The following is a 17500-nucleotide window of genomic DNA, read 5'->3' on the forward strand; positions in this document are numbered from 1 at the left end:
AGTACGTTCCGGACAAGATTTCTATTACACAATAATGTTCATCCTCCATTGTAGACAATGACGAAGGACATCACACGGCAGAAGAAGGTGGGTCACGGTGCATCCGCCTGTGGTTGGTAAGGCCGATGCTATCTCAAAAGTTCCTGCCGCAGGTCGTGCACTGGTGGTCTACTGGGAATGAAGGCAAGAGATACACTGACAGCCGGATTTAGCCAAACGAGCGTGCGTTTGAGTAGTCAGTACTGACGAGCCTACGACTGTAAGGTGAAACTAATGTGTAGTGATTCTAGAGACCCTCATGAGGTGGTTATCTCCCTTGTCAGTGTCTATATATTGCACGCTAATTGCAGCATTAAGAGGTTTTAATTCTAATTTCCTGCAATATAGGTGCTTCGGTACACTCAGTCACAATTAGTGATTCAGGGTACTGAAATGTATATATACAAATGCATTTATATGTGTATGCACACACACACACACACACACACACACGCTCAAACTCACACACCATACACACACCTGAAACCTTTATGCAAACACGCTTGCACACACTTGACACACACACTACATACTACACACACGCAGACATACATACACGCACATACGACTGGCTCGCAGTAGTCTCCTCACGCCTGAGTGGCCTTCTTTACTAATTCCAACCGTTTGAGCATATCGTGACTATGCATTAGACGAACTTATGTTCTCATGTTCCTACTACAGTCCCTAGTAGGTATAAAAGAGAACTTCAGGAACAATAAAGTCTATTGGCGTAGACGGTTGTAGATTTTTCCTACATCGAAGTTTGATAAGCTCAACGATTTTATAGTTCAAATTTAGCATGTAGGGTTGCTATGAATGGCAATAAAAATCCCAGCTGAGGGAATGAAGCAGGTGAAATCTAGGCTACATATGTTTCCTAGCTAACAGAATCTCGGACCTAATAATTGCTCAAAGAGGGGAACTTCACTAGCTACACATCAGGCCGAACTTAGTTTTAAGTCAAATCTTCTGCTAGTTAACTCAGGATCTCTTGACGACAATGTAACCCAATGAGTAGCTGGCCGAGTAACCCTCGTAGAGTAATTTTTACTTCTGAGGTTCTGCTAGCTAGGAAATATATGTAGATCGCATTTTACCTACTCTATTCCCTCAAATTCGGTTTTACATATGTGTGTTTTGGTGTGTGTGTGTGTGTGTGTGTGTGTGTGTGTGTGTGTGTGGTTGTGTACATACATACACACATACATACATACATACATATGAATACATTCATATGTTTACATGTATACATTTGCTTAGTGCTGCCTAAATAAATTATATATATATATATATATATATATACGAGGTATGATCAGTACGTATCCGGTCTGGTGCTATAAAAACAACACCTACCAATTTGGTATTTAATCTCCTTCAACGTCGTCCCTTTCGGAAGCCACGAACTTAATGCAATGCTGTTTCCACTGATGGAAGAATTCTTGGAGTTCGATTTCTGGGATAATCAGGAGCTACCTCATCGCATTCACTTCGATTTCCTCGATATCCTGAAAACTTCTTCCTTTCAAGAGGGATTTGATTTTTGGAAAGACGAAAATGTCGCAAGGAGCGACATCTGGGGACAACAATGGCTGTCCGACCTGGGCAATGCTGTGTTTAGCCAAACACTGCTGCAGAAGCTGCGCTGAATGAGCAGGTGCGTTGTCATGGTGCAATTGCCACTCACCGAACGCTTGCAATTCTGGCCTTTTCCAACGAATACCGTCCCGCAAACGCCGCAAAACATTATGGTAGTACTGCATGTTTACTGTCTGACCAGGTGAAGTACACTTATGATGAACAATCCTCTTGTAGTCGAAGAAAGTGGTCAACAGCGTCTTCACATTGCTTCGACTCATTCGTGCTTTCTTCGGTCTCGGAGAAGTTGGGCTCTTCCACTGCGAAAACCGAGGCTTTGTTTCAGGGTCATAGCCATAGAACTGCGATTCATCACCCGTTATGTCCGTTTACAAAATGTTTTCATCGTTTTCGACAAAATCAAGGAGATTTTGTGCTATGAAACCCAAGTGTCTTCTTGTTCAGTTGAAAGCAGCTTTGGCACAAACTTGGAAGACACGCATCTCGCACTCAAATCTTCAGTAAGAATGGACTGAACTGAACCATAACTAATCTGCACATTCTCTGATAACTCACAGATGATGATTCGACGATTCCCCCTCACAGCTGCAGGGACATCTGCGATGTTTTTCTCAGTTCTGCTGGTTGCAGGTTTTCCAGAACCTTCATTAATATCGACATTTTTTCGGATGTCTTGGAAACGTCTGAACCACTTGTACACTTGTATGTGGCTCATACACTCCTTTCTATACACTTTCTGCAACATCGCGTAGGCTTCTGAGTAGGTATCACCAGGCTTTTGACAAAATTTGTTGCAGATTCTCTGTTCAACTTCCTCTGTCTGGTCAATGCGACGAGCATACGCTATACACGTTCCTTCCAAGCGCTGTTGTAAACGGCGGAAGTGAATTAGAACGATAAAACGTAGTGGACATGCATAGTAGACTTCAATGTCACTCTCTGCCAGGCGGCTTCACTCTGCATGCTGCAGTTTTGTTACTGTGACAACAATACGGATACTTATATTCATTTATATACATACGCGCACACACACTCACACACACACTATGACACAAAATCAGTCAAAGCATAGCAATAAATGTTCCTGACTTATGATCTGTATGCCATTAGTTGCAATACTCAAATCAGCATCGCGTCATGTCATGAATCAAGAATTTTTTTAGCATTAGTCTCTTTCCATTATGCTGTAATACATAACAGGATGGTTGTAGTAAAGTCGTTCACTACTCCAACATTAAAATCTTGAATGCTATTCTGGATAAAATGAGGTGGAACGGGTGAGTATCTATGTCTCTTCGTGAATATATACACACTTAAAGCAAATAGCAGAAGTGTATGCAAACTATACTTGCTTATTAGTTCATTACTTATGAAAAAATTCTTGAAAGTTCATGGTCAGGTTTGGGCAGGACCTTGCACTGTTGAAGCACGTTTCTGCATCTACCATTTTCGGTATTTCCTACTCCTGAAAGATGACATCCTTGCACCACTCAAGCATTAACCCTTCAATTCAACGTTATTGCTGCTGTTATGGATTATAATATGATGGATTGCAAATCCTACTTCAACCTCTTTGAGTTATCTTTTACGACACGTTTCGTTTGTCTGCATTCAGTTTTTGGCATACTGAGTGCTCACAAACACACTCTTTCAAACACACGCACTTGTGCACGCGCTCAAACACGCACACACGCTCACGTATGCATGTATATGCATTTGAACTTATCTATTATCTCTTACATATGCACTTATCTATTATCGTGTTATCTATTACAGCATATGCAAAGGCGGCGAGCTGGCAGAAACGTTAGCTCGGGCGAAATGCTTAGCGGTATTTCGTCTGTCTTTACGTTCTGAGTTCAACTCCGCCGAGGTCGACTTTGCCTTTCATCCTTTCGGGGTCGATAAATTACGTACCAGTTGCGTACCGGAGTAGATATAATCGACTGGTCCCCTCCCCAAAATTTTCAGGCCTGGTGCCTTGAGTAGAAAAGCATATGCACTTATATACATTCATTCATATCAATATGTCATTCTTTTCTGTGTATGTCTTTCAGTAAGTATGCCTGCCTGTCTCTGTATGTAAGTGTTTATGTATGTTTGATATATATGTCTGTACTTATACATGAATAGGATTTCAACGAATTGCAGTGTATCCGAAAGACACAACTGTAAGTGCATCCATGAACCATGACCTTAGAATGATAAGTATTATAATTTTATAAATTTGCATTATAGAAAAGGAATTCGAATCTTTACATTTGATTCGTTAGTATTTGAATTTTAAATTTATGGAACCCTTACAATAATGTATAATCTGAAAGATTCCTTCGGACGCAAAGTATAGAACGCCGAACTATTTTTCAGCTTCAATAGCTAGGCATAATTAGGTTCTGCTCTTGAAAAGTTACCCACACAAGACCAACAGACAGACATAAATTATATGTATATATTTGTTTGTCTTTACGTATGTGTATGTAGTATTTGCCCATTACCAATGCTGCACAACAGATTTTCGTTTGTGTACTTCCCCGTGACTTAGCGGTCTGGCATAAAACGATAGAATAAATACCAGATTTAAGAAAGTCAATAGTAGAGGCGACGTGTTCGACTAAGCCCTTCACGGATTTACACCAGCATGGCCAGGGGCCAATGACTAAAAGAACTTGTGTGTAGATGTATGTATGTGAGTTTGTGTGTGTGTGTGTGTGTGTGTGTGTGTGTATGTGTGTGTGTGCGTGTGCGTGTGCGTGTGCGTGTGCGTGCGTATGTGCTTAAAAACTGGTGTTTAAGCTCCCATAGAATTCACTGAAAACATTATATTTATCGAATTTATTTACAAAGTTGTAGTTCATAGAGGCCATATTTTATTTGCATTCTGGCAGAAATACTTAGTGACTCCAGTCGAACAATTTTTAATCTCAAACATTCCCACTAAAACGGCTGTTTATATATAGAATGTTATTGTAAGTTGCAGCAGCACGAAAATTTGTAAAATCCTGGCAGCTAAGCTAAACTTTTCATTCAATCTGATGTTATATTGATATACTCGATTGCTATTCTTATATCTGTTTAATTATGTTCAACAAACGTTTTTCTTGAGTTTACGAAATAATTGTGTTCTCTTGTCTTCTTTATCGGATGCTGGACACAAATTGAAATCTCTTATTCAAACAAAATCACTCAATGAATACAGTTCCTTTCTTAACGGCACTTATTTTTGGAATAGATTCAATTCTAAGAACAAATATACGAGAAGATTGCTAGCGACTCCATTAAAAATACTGCCTCTGCTTCTATGTGTTATTTGATTTGAGTTTCTGACGTTCATTTATAAACTTTACAAACTCACAATAAAGATTAGTACAAATTGTAAATCTTCCATTATGGACGGCGCTGACAGAACATTCTACACGAAGTGGAATACAATTAAAGATAAAAATAAAAAAAAACAACAAACAAACAAAACAAAGCGAAACAGAAAAAGAAATATCAGCTACATCCCACAGCGCGATTGCGTGAGTACATATAACATTTTCTCGATCATCTCCCTTTGAAAATACTTCTTTATAGACTATGAAAAGCAAAAAACGAAATACACGAGATCAGTTCATATATATATGTATGTATATATATATATATATATATATATATATATATATATATATATATATATATATATATATATGTGTGTGTGTGTGTGTGTGTGTGTGTGTGTGTGTGTGTGTGTGTGTGTGTGTGTGGTTGTGTGTGTGTGTGTGTGTGTGTGTGTGTCTGTATGTGTATAAATGTTTATGCGTACATTACGTACGCATAAGCACACAAACACACACACATACATACACATGATACTTTCTATCGACTATAAAGCCAATTACATTCACGAAATTCCTATTTTCTAAACCTTCAACAAAATAACTTTTTATTTAACTTCTTTCGCAGTTACAGTGACGAAAAGACGACACACAAATTGTTAATAACTAAAAGTTAATTGAGAAAAATAATAAGAGAATGTTACTTGCGAATGAAAAAGATGGCAGTGTATTAACGTTAACGAGGGTTACCTTTTAGTCTATTTTGCAACAGTTTGGAAAACCCTTTTGAGGGGTTGCCAGCGCTTGATATGACGTAGAAAAACAACGAATCATATACAATTGTACTCGAAGTTATTGTGTGATTCCTCTGCTACAAGTCATGTTAGAATTACACACTTGCCTTCAGAGCACACCTGATGTGGACTATGACGAGATAACAAAGTTAGAAAAAAGACCCGATGTATAACATGTACAGATGATGAATGAAATGAAGCAGGGTAACGACCCACCAGTCTTCCACTGGGTAATTGCCAAAGCAAGTTCCCACTACTTGTCTGTTACAGATTGCAGCCGAATCTTCATTAACTTATATCCTTTTCAATTATCTATTGATAATTTAGCCCGCGTGTCCCCTACATATATGGGGCGGCAACTGCAATGCCTACTCAAACACGATTAATTTGTGCTTTGCAAGTATATATATATGTGTATTTGTACACTTGTAGTTGTCCTCATATATACATTATAGCAAAGTACTTCGAGTCTTTGAAAGATGCTTGACTATACAAAAGTTCTTTTTTTTATTTCTACAGGTTCCTAAAGAGTTGCGAGCAGTTTGTTACAATGATATGATGAAAAAGGGCATGCATGTAATATACGTTTCTGAAGTATGATTGAAAAATAAAGAAAAAGAGGATAAAACGTCTGAAGACAAAAATCACGGGACCCCCAAGCGATTCATGTATAGCAAAATGTGAACTTTTACAGTAGCAAACGTAGTTTCTTTGATGCGAAATGTACTTGATACACTTATCATGGGCCAGCATGCATATATATTCATGTACGTATGCATATCTACATGCATGCAAATTACAAATTTAGGAAAGATAACGGAAGAAAGTGTAAAAATTATTGAATTCTCTGTTTTTTTCCTGAGTCATTATACTATATGTTGAAACTTATCTAGATTAAGTAAGTCTTTAGCAGCCATGCTGAAATATTGAATAGACATAGATTCCATTAAGCCCAAAATTGACATTTCAGCTGGCTGTAGACCATGTATGTTTATTAAACATGGAATTGTAATTTCGTTTACGAACTGAATGTCGGCAACACTGTGCTGATATTCACTTGCATCGTCAACTTTACATTAATATTTAGATCTGATCAGTAAGCAAACTCAGACGAGATGTTAAAAGTTAACGCAACTGAATCTAATTTTCCTAGGGTGGCTTTGTTCCCAACGAGACTAACTATGTGTTTACTAGACGTACTATTGGAACTGTGTTCAGAAATAATAAAAAAAAAGTTGAGGTGATGCGCCATTGAATGTGTGTGTCTTTTTGTATTTGTGTATAATATACACAAAGAAAGAAAACGGGTAGACAGTATACTATATACAGAATTATGAAAACAGAAAAAAACATTTTTCACTGAATAACATTGCCTTGGTTTACATTATTTACATGCTTAGGTTTTTATCTCAAAATTTCATTTTGTTAATAGCCATAACATGTGCTTAGATGAATATTTAAGATACTAGAAGTGAGACTGTTGCTGGGCAATAAGAAACCACCTGGAATTTGACTCACCACTAACGACCGGTATCACCTGGTCTTTGATCATGTGCACCTGTGTGTGTGAGTGAGTGCGTGTGTGTGTGTGTGTGTGCGTGTGTGTGTGTGTGTGTGTGTAGCACATGTGTAGGCGCGCGCGTATGCGGATATGTGTCAAAGTCACAGTGAACTTAGATTTGGTGCTAAAATAATAACAAAAGCAAGAAGTGGAAAAGAATGATAAAATGGAATGACAAAGAAAAATGGAAAAGAAAACGAAAAAGTAGCTTCAGATTGACAGGAAAAAGAAAGAGATGAAAGAAAGTTAACAATTTGGTGAGTGAAAACAGAGAACTTTACCAAAGAATCGACTGAGAGAAAAGAATCATAAAGAACATGTAAGATCAAAGTTTAATAGAAATTAGTAAATGGAAAAGAATGAAATGCCATAAAAATGAAGAGAAGCAGATGGGAGAGAAATGAATGTAAATTAACAACAGTGTATAATAAAGTGACTACTACTACTTCAAAGCGTGCATTCCTTGTAAGTCACTTCTGTTTTTTGATCGCATTGAAGAGTCAACAAACGGAGAGGATTAGGCACTGAGTCAATACTGCTTACTTTGTTGATTGGTTTATGAAAAGTCAGAATATTGCAAGATACTAAAGGCTTATCTGTTAGGATTAGGTCAGAAGAGGAGAATCGATCGATTTAGTTTTATATTGTACCAGCCAATACAGGTTGAGATATTCACTACAAAGTCAGTCAACTGGAAAAAATTCCAAGAATAAACCTTTTAGTTCTTTTTTTTTTTTTGATCAACAAAAGTATTGATATTTTTGGTTTAATAAATGCTTTCTGTTGGCTGTTAAAGAAAGAAGGTACACGGAATTAAAGCAACCAAGAGATAAAAGATTGCTACAACTTAATATGTATGCATGACGAGAAGTAGTTTGACCTTGCATGTTTCCAAGAACAAACTGCTGTGAAGGAATGATGGTAGTTGTGTCTCGTTATTATCTCGGATGGATAGTCAACTAACGTATTTTCTCAACAATTCTCGTCTATAATAAACAAATATGAATAGCATACAATATATTCTTGAATGTGTTCAATTATATATTGGTTTAGTAAATTTCTTCACATAACAAAATCTCAGATTGTGTCTTCATTTCTACTGCTTTGGTTCTGTGCTAAGCTACATATCTTCAATAATATGACGAGAGGAAAACCCGAGGAGAGCTTTCTAAATAATTCATACACACTGTGCTTTCAAATATGCAATATAATGGAACTTGAAGCCTCTATTAACTGAGATTTTCTATCAATTAGTTCACAAAAGTTCTTCGGGTGACGTTTGTAAATTACAAACAGCAAGCAAAGGAGTCAGATACAATGAAATCAATTAACTTGAATTTTTTGAATATACAGAAAATGTTGAATGTAAGTCAATATGATCCCTTTAATATGATGGAAACAGAAACATCAGTTATATTTATATATTGCGATGTTATTAGACATCATGAGTGAAGCTATTAGTGAATGTTGGAAACTATTTTGAGTATTATCAAACAGCTTATGCTCTCGGAGTCTGTCATGTATATACACAGTCACACAGTCACCCAGTAGTTAGTAATAATTTTATAGTTAGACAATGTCCGCATCAGAGTCAGAGAAAAGAAAACAGCGAGTGTGCTAGTGTGTGTAAGTGATTGTGTCTTTGTTTGTATGTTTGTGTGTACATGTATGACCCCCTCTCTTTCTTTCTTTCTTTCTTTCTTTCTTTCTTTCTTTCTTTCTTTCTTTCTTTTTTTTTTCTCTCTCTCTCTCTATATATATACACATAGACACCTGTGAAATTTGTAAGTGATAAAACAGTTTTAGATTCTACATTACAGTATATAAATAAAGGCGGGTAAACTGGAAACAACGGTTTAACATTTGCCTCTGATTATAGTAATTCCACTTTGAAATCCACTATCAACAGAAAAGAAGTAACGTTGCTCCTATCTACTGATACATTTTGGGATAGCATATTAATTGCGACATATCAGCCAAGTACCTCCACAGAACTCACGTATGTCACTGATTGACAGATTTGATAAATCGTTAATCCATAAATCTCAAATTTCTCTACCTCTATCTGTTGACAGTTGAAACGAATATTGTTATTGGTGACTACCCTTATAAACTGAGATTGAGCTGGCATACAGTGTATGTGTACTGTGTTTACAGCTTACTTTATATAAGCGTAGGGCGCTTAGCAACTGCTAATGTTGTGCAGTTTACTCCGAATGGATGGGATAGTATTCACAGTCCAAATTGTCGAAAGCAGGTAAAGAGTATTATGGGATATTCAACAGCGGCAACCGCTTAGATTTCAAAATGAAAAATCTTGTTCACAGTATCTATTCTGCTCTCTTGTTTACTGTCCCCCAGTTGCTGACAAAACAGTCACGGGCGAGTGAACTATTTATACCACTTAGAAGAAAGTTGAATGCTGGAGTCTATTTTTGTGCAACACTTAGTGGTCCTACCGAATACTACCAAAGCCGACAGCGGAATGAAATGTTTCATGGAAAGTACAGATACAGCAAAACAGGAATCGGAAATGCTAACTCTTAGAAGTATATAAAAAATCTAATCGATAACGGCTCTGCCCCAGGCTTTAATAGATTCTGACTTTGCAATCATCCCTCTAAGTATGTTTTCCCCGAAGCAATAAGATATTCTTTCTAATGCATTGAGCTCTTAGTAATGTTACGGCAATTAATCGGCTGATCGCTGAGAACGGACTGCATATGTACGTGATCTTCGCTAAAAAAATATGACCATCAGAGAATCCGTACCCATAAGGAAAACAATGCTTGGATACTAGTTAAGTAAAACACCCACATTATGGACATATGGTAATAGGCATAATTTGGGAATCACAGAACATGTATTAATGGGATTGGATCTTATATCGGAGTGGCAGTTTGTAAGCTGTAGATTCAGGTTAAAACAAAACAAACAAAATATGAATCGGTGCTTATTGTTCTTCCGTTTCAAAATATGAGGAGTGATGTCAGTACTATGATGTTATGGTCATAGAAAGGGAAGCTGGACATTGAAAGCTTAATGAGGCCATTTTTATTAATGCTCAGTAGATTCTCTGTAGGGTTCGATGATGAGTATCCTGTGTTCAATCAACGGACAATCTGACTCGTTAAATTAAGATATTAGTAGCGGTGTATTTCATAGACATGGAATATTAACACAGTTTTTAAGCCGGATCAGTGTGACATAACCTCTCTATTGTAGGTGAATTTCCCCAACGGGTTTACACATGGTGTTTCGTTTAATTCATTGACAAAAATTGGCTCAACATCTCAAATGATAGGATCGAAGTCGGTACCGCATGACCGAAAAGCTAATCATGCTTACATCCAGTTCGTAATGATCATCCTCCCAACAAGAAAAGACTCGTGTTCGGTTGTGCTTATTCGCTAGTACAATACTACGCATGTCAGAGTGACAACATCTGTAGACTGGATCGAACAAGAGGCCGAGCGCCTTAAGAGAAACCTACAGCTAACGCACATAACGCTGGCCAGTTTGAGATTTTCCCTTCTAATTTGGGCTTGCAAGCTCCACATCAGATCTTCGCATTCTTTCAAATTACTTCGATTCTTTCATGTTCAATATCATGACGGTGACATAGTCCACATGCCGACATGGTCATTCCGCATTCTGGTTCAAGCACGGTATTTCTAAGTGTCTTTAGCCTTCACAGAAATTGTATTTTTTCCTTGTCAAACCAAGGACTGGTTGCCATTTCTCTATAGCATACCTTATTTTAGGACTACAAGTGTGCTGAAAACTAGTACAAGGTGATTTAGTTTTCTGCTACCTTCATAGCTGCCCATGCTACTTTGCAAAAAAAGCGGTTAATGGTTGCTACATATGTAATTGCTGCCTACTCTGCACTTTTCCCCTCTTCTGTTTTTCCAGTTCATTTGTCAGAAACCACCACTATTGGTGGTTGCTGTTTCCGTATGTCGAGCAACCTCGATTACGTTCTTCACCGAAGTTCAACTATGGATGAACTCGCAGTAACGTTAATGGTTTCGAGCATTTGAAGACCTTTGAGGACCATCAGATGCATTTTATAGCTGTTAATTCCATTTTCAACATCTTACCGTACTATACCTCCACTGGCGAAGAGCCAACAATGTTTCTACTTGTAAAAGCCTTGCGGCAATGGTTCCGGCTCTTTATGATCTGAGTTCAAATTTGCTTAGGTAGTATTCTATAACACTGTCTAAAAGCACCACTTTACACCTTATTTAGCTTCAATTGATTTTACTTTGTTGCAGGTAACAAGAACAAGACTCCCTCGGTCAAAGTATTACTATAAAAAGCCGACAATATGAATAATGAGGATGATGATGAGGATAATGACGACGACGATGACAACAACAACAACAACAACAACAACAGCAACAACAACAACAACAACAACAATAATAATAATAAGAAGAAGAAGAACAGTGAAAGCAAAATGGAATGAGACAGGACTCTTCGAAATAATTGAGCAATGGTTAGCTGACGTGAGAAGAGCAACAAGAGCAACACGAGCAAAAGGTTGGTTAACAGACATAGAAATAGAAGAGATAAAAAGGAAAGTAGAACATAGAAATAACACTTTACCATCAAATAACGTGCTCAGTGAGAACAAAAATGAATGGTGGTAGTGAAGATGTAATAGGAAGAGCTATATCACAAGAATACGATGATGACCAACAATACATGATAAGGACGCTGTGCCAATAGTTTAGAGAAGACCAGGATCAAGTACCCCCACCAACCTAAGTTATATTGAAGTTCGTTCCGGACTTTCGAATCATTGATGGCAACCTGTACTCAGAATAGCTGGAGCGGATGTATGCTATTGTGCAGCAAAAGTATCCGACATAGGTTAACAGAAAACGAGCTCCTCTTGCAATCGTAATGCTTTCCCAACCAAGATGAGGTGGAAGTTTCAGTGTAGTTCTCTCGCTTCAAAGTACAAGAACTGGTATCAGCGTCGGATCGAAGAACTGGCAGGAAGGTGGCTTCAGACGGTGCAACACGATGGCCTCAACTTTGAATGTTAGGATGCTTTACGAATATTGCAAATATACTGGGGTATTCTGTAAATACTAACTGCTGGTAAGGAATGTTTTGCCGTAAGCATTATTCTTAACCTTTGGAAATTTTGTTAAAAATGAACATTTTGTTAACCATGTATATCGTTGTGAAATTCAAACTTGCTTTGAAAACTTTCAAAGTGCACCTAATTCTTGTTGCAAGAGGGCAAACACTTCATGTGTTCCAGAAATTATAAACGATGAAGTTTATGATAGACATCTTGTGGATGTGCTGAATTCTTGAGATTTTTAATGAAGTTTATGGTTTACTTTTATTAACAAATATCCAGTTATGTCACACATGAAAAGTTATTTAGCTTTTCAAATATGAAACAAAAGCTGATAAAATTATGTATATATAATAGCAAGGTGGAAATGTTTCCCGCTCCTAAAGACAAGAAACGATTGAAGTTGGGTGTGGAATCCAAAACAGAATTCGATGAGCTTAGAAAATCAATAACACAAATAAGAGATAAGTACCGAATCTTATGTTCAACTGCAATGTGAAGGGTCACTAATGCGTATTTGTATAGTAGTTACATGGATATAATTTGTGTGGTTTAAAACATGATAAGAAAAAAAACAAAAAAAAAACGATAGTTTGATGCTAGAGACCATAGATAATATCAGTATCAGTTATCTGAACATATTGCTCTATGCTATTAACATAAACAAAACCTTGTTCAAAAGAAGCATATATATAATATTATTTAACTTTATGCAGCTAAGAAATATTTGGATTTCTCCTTGGTATAGATCAAACAATCTGCATAGATTTCTACATCGGTAAGCAACCCATTTATCTCCTTTATGTTCTCGAATTCACTGTTTTCCAATTCTGCATAGTAAATTATTAAACATCCATCAACCACTGAAGCAGATCAGCGCTTTATCAGAACGTTTGGGGATATTATTAATTTTTACTTGGAACGCAGCCATACAGTAAGAATGCCCACCGTATGCATGTGCTGTTTTGAATACAATTAGTCAATTATATAATATAAATTGATAAAATTACCATGTGTAATTTTCTTAGATATTAAATATAATTGATTTATCTTGTGTAAATGCTTATATATTAATTGATATCTCATATTCTACTCAAGGCAGCATATTGTATTTAGTTTCACAGTCCTGAATAATATTCAGTTACAACGTATGCTTGACATTTCATAAATATGTTATTATCAGTAATCACCACAAAAATTGATTAAAAGGCCGTGCTTTCATTTTAGCTGAATTTCGGAAGAAGATCTAATAAATTTTTAATGTGCTAAGAAAAGACTACTCATTTTCCATTTTTAAGTAGAAGTGTAATTAGATATTAAAATAGATTTTAAAATAACGAGTATAATTTTACGAGATTACTGAATTTATGTTTGATATGAAAGGAGTAAACTGTAAATTATTAGCTTTGTAAAAAGTGGTATTAATACCAGTAGTTTAAAGACAGAAATCGAAAGGAAAGGAAAACTTGATGAAGTGAATACCTTTACTGAATAGAAACAGCAACAAAATTTAGACGCAGGGAAATACATATTCGGGTGGATGGAACTCATTAATATTTAGTACAGAATGGTGAAGTTAAATAAAATGTATATTACAGGAAAATCAATGGTGGATAGAACGATTGGATTTAATAGAGGTGCTATTATAGCCACAAAAGCTACAGAGAATGTAGATTTTACAGTTGGACTAATCTGTATGTGTTTTCCCCCAACGATCTTAACATAATTTTTAAGGATAAGAATATGGTGTTTGTAGTGACTTATATCTGCATATTTTGTATAATGGTAAGAGATTATGTCGTAAATTTCCATGTATAATATATGTATAGTCTCCAGAAAATCAAAATGGAGATAACTGATGTGCCGCGTTGGCTTGCAGTGGAGCGTAATTTTTAGATGAAAACAGAGAAACACACCAAGAGCGATTCCAGTAACTGAGGAACCCTATACAATTGATGCTCAGCTTGAATATCTTTAAACAGTGTTTTGCAGGGGGCATAAGAACAAGAAATTCATTTACCATAAATCTCCCAAATGAGGAAATTATGGGAAATGTCTGAGGATGAGTGGTTCCGAAAGAACATTTTGGGTGCGGTGGGTGAGTTTACACAGGTGTGTATAACGTTCTACGTTTGGAAGTAGAAACCATTCCATTATAACTAGAATGGGTATAAAACATTGCACGAGAAAATTAGTAATGATAACAGAACTGCATGGTCGAGCACGTTGTCATAGCTGGAAAGCGATGTACGATTTATTTGAAGGTGGAAGCAGCAGCAGTAATATCAATTGCCGCTGCAACAGCTGCAGCAACTGCCGCAGCAACAGCAGCATCAACTGGAAAGCGTTGTACGATTTATTTGAAAGTGGAAGCAGCAACAACAGCATCAACTGCCGCAGCAACAACAGCAGCAGCAGTAGTAGCATCAGCAGTAGTAGCAGTGGTAGTAGCAGCAGTAGCAGCAGCAGGGTTGTAAATATACAAACAATACACCAATATAAGCCAAGCCTTGTGATCAAGCACTTCGCTTCACTGTCACGTGGTACCGGTTTGTACGCACTTTACTCGGACCTTAATGGATTCTACTACATGGGGTTGACCAAAGCACCGAGAGTAGAATTATGAAGCCATGTAGATTATCTTCTTCTAAGTACTATAATTTCTAAACATGAAACTTCACAAAACTGAACCTACATGGGTTTTCAAGCATTCAGGACATATTCCCAATCCCGAATAAATGGAAATAACGGACATTGCTCACCGAAAGTTACTGTGTACTCAATTCTTCGCTAAAGCTAGTAATGGATTCAATTAGATAGAATGAAGTACCTGCATCGATGTGACAACTTATATGACATACCTCACGTAAAATACAAAATACTTCAAATTTATTATATTAGTTTCAAACTTTGACTCAAAGACAGCAGATCTGGTGAAGGGGTTAGGTCGATTACATCGACCTCAGTGTATAACTGATACTTATGTTTCGACCCCAAAAGGATGAAAGGAAAATCTGAACTGGGCAGAATTAGAACTCAGAACGTATAGACAGACGAAATTACTTTAAGCATTTTGCATGAACTGCTAACCATTCTGCCAGCCCGCCCGCCGTCCTTTTGATTCTAGTTATCTTATCGCTACAGCATTTCACTCGTCTTCACGACTTGAGTTCAAATTTCTCCGAGTTCGTCTTTGCCATTCATCCTTTCGGAGTATTTGAAATAAATACACGATGAGCACTGGGGTCGATGTAATCCACTTACCCATTCCTCGAAATTGCTGGACTTATGCTAAAATTTTAAATCAACATTATTTGTACATCTAACGTTTAATAATACAATATGAATTATCATTGCTGTAGCCCTCTGGTTAGGAATATTTTATACACATATGATGGGAAATTGTTACATTTTTTTTTAGACATGCTTGATATTTAATTCACACGTCTACCACGCAAGAGATTATTTTGCAACTAATTTCTACCAGAACATCTTAATATTATTCATTTAATAGTTTATTGTTTAATCTTACATATCTAAAATATGCATCGTATAAATGAAATAAGAAACAGAATTTCTCATACTACTACATAAACATATGAATATAAAAACAGGATCAGTTTTATACAACATCATGTGCATAGTAGTTTCGTATTAGATGTGTGTGCTAAAGTCTCTTTTATCATTGTTCTTTTAAGATATTTCATCTTTATCTACACATATTCCGATAGTGAGTTGAACGTCTGGGACTTATAAGCTTTTTATGATATAAGCCAATATTTATAAAATGCAAGACATTTTCTTAAAATACCGACTGCGAATTAAGAAAGTAATGACGCTACAGAAGTATTTAATAAATCGCTCTTATTTTATGATCTACTTTTATTATAGAGAAAAATTGGAATCAATCCGTTCTTCCACGTTTTATAGAAGCAGTGCGTTTGTATAAATATATGTCGCTCAGCATGTTACTATCTGCAGTTTTCTTAGACTTAGGAATACAAAGGGCACAAAGAGATGTGTGTTTAGAAAAATGTGTTGTTGCATTTCATTGATCCCACGTTGCATGCAAAACGAAAGATGCTTGATTTTCGAAACGGATCAATAGTGCATATTGTTATCGATTTCTGTGCGCATCAGTAAGAATAAATGGATAATAAATGTTCTCAGAACAACAAAACGGAATAAATAAATAAATAGAAATAAACGATGACAGACTTACTTGATTAATCCAGCAGTTAGTTGTTATAATCTGATCCTTTTCATCCTGAAGTAAAGAAAAGACGAAATATTTATAAAATGTTGTTTATACGGCAAAGTAAATATCAAATTAAGATCAATATTTTAGGGAATTATATGCAGTACGAATTGACGACTGAACAGTATAAAAGTAACTGAAGTCACTGAATAAAAATAGGAGCAGAATTATTAATAGAAAACGAAGTAATATAACAACAACAACAACTAAAATAAGAACAAGAACAACAGCATTAATAGTTTAGACTAATGGTATGGTATGCAGGAGTTTAAGGACTAGATAAAATTATTTATTCGCCTTTTTTGCATGTAGAAGAATATTATAAATACATTTTTAATTTGTTTTCTTTTTCTCACCAAATTTCAGATGGTAGGTTACGTTGCTGCTGTGCTTTACGTATATGTCCATAGCTGAAAATTAGCTTGTTGGTCGACGTCGTCACGGTGTTGCTTCGTTTGAAGTTGAATCTAAATTTCGTTCCATACAATCTCCGTTTCTCATCTTCAGTGGAAGTCTTGCTTGCTCTCCCTGTCTCACTTCAGTGCCGCGTATTTTGTGTTTTTATCTAAGGTCGCAATTTGGATCAATGTTATCTTATGCAGGAATTTAAGAACTAGGTCAAATCATTTGTATATTTCATTTGCATGGAGAGTAAGAGTATAATAGGTTTTATAATTTTTCTCTTTTCCTCATGAAATTTCGGATGATGAGATATATTTCTATTTTGGTTTACCCATTTTTCAAACGTTGAGAACTTGCTTGCGTTTCGGCGATGAGAATGCCCAATTCCATCCCTGCCACCTGTACCGGAAATCTTGATAAAGATTGTGGCAAACA

At 36.4% G+C, this 17500-nt stretch overlaps 1 protein-coding gene across 4 annotated transcripts in view; it reads right to left on the reverse strand.

The window, feature by feature from the left end:
• LOC106873299 (neuronal acetylcholine receptor subunit alpha-10) overlaps positions 1–17500 on the reverse strand; it is a 1766016-nt gene that overhangs the window by 482317 nt on the left and 1266199 nt on the right. For all 4 annotated transcript variants that reach the window (XM_089352066.1, XM_089352088.1, XM_089352074.1 and 1 more), the window contains one exon: positions 16628–16672. In XM_089352066.1, coding sequence (XP_089208192.1) covers positions 16628–16672 — 45 coding nt within the window. The remainder of the gene's footprint in view (positions 1–16627; positions 16673–17500) is intronic.

Source organism: Octopus bimaculoides, chromosome 1 (assembly GCF_046866305.1).
Source record: "Octopus bimaculoides isolate indiv1 chromosome 1, ASM4686630v1, whole genome shotgun sequence".
In the NCBI taxonomy this organism is placed as follows: Eukaryota; Metazoa; Mollusca; class Cephalopoda; order Octopoda; family Octopodidae; genus Octopus; species Octopus bimaculoides.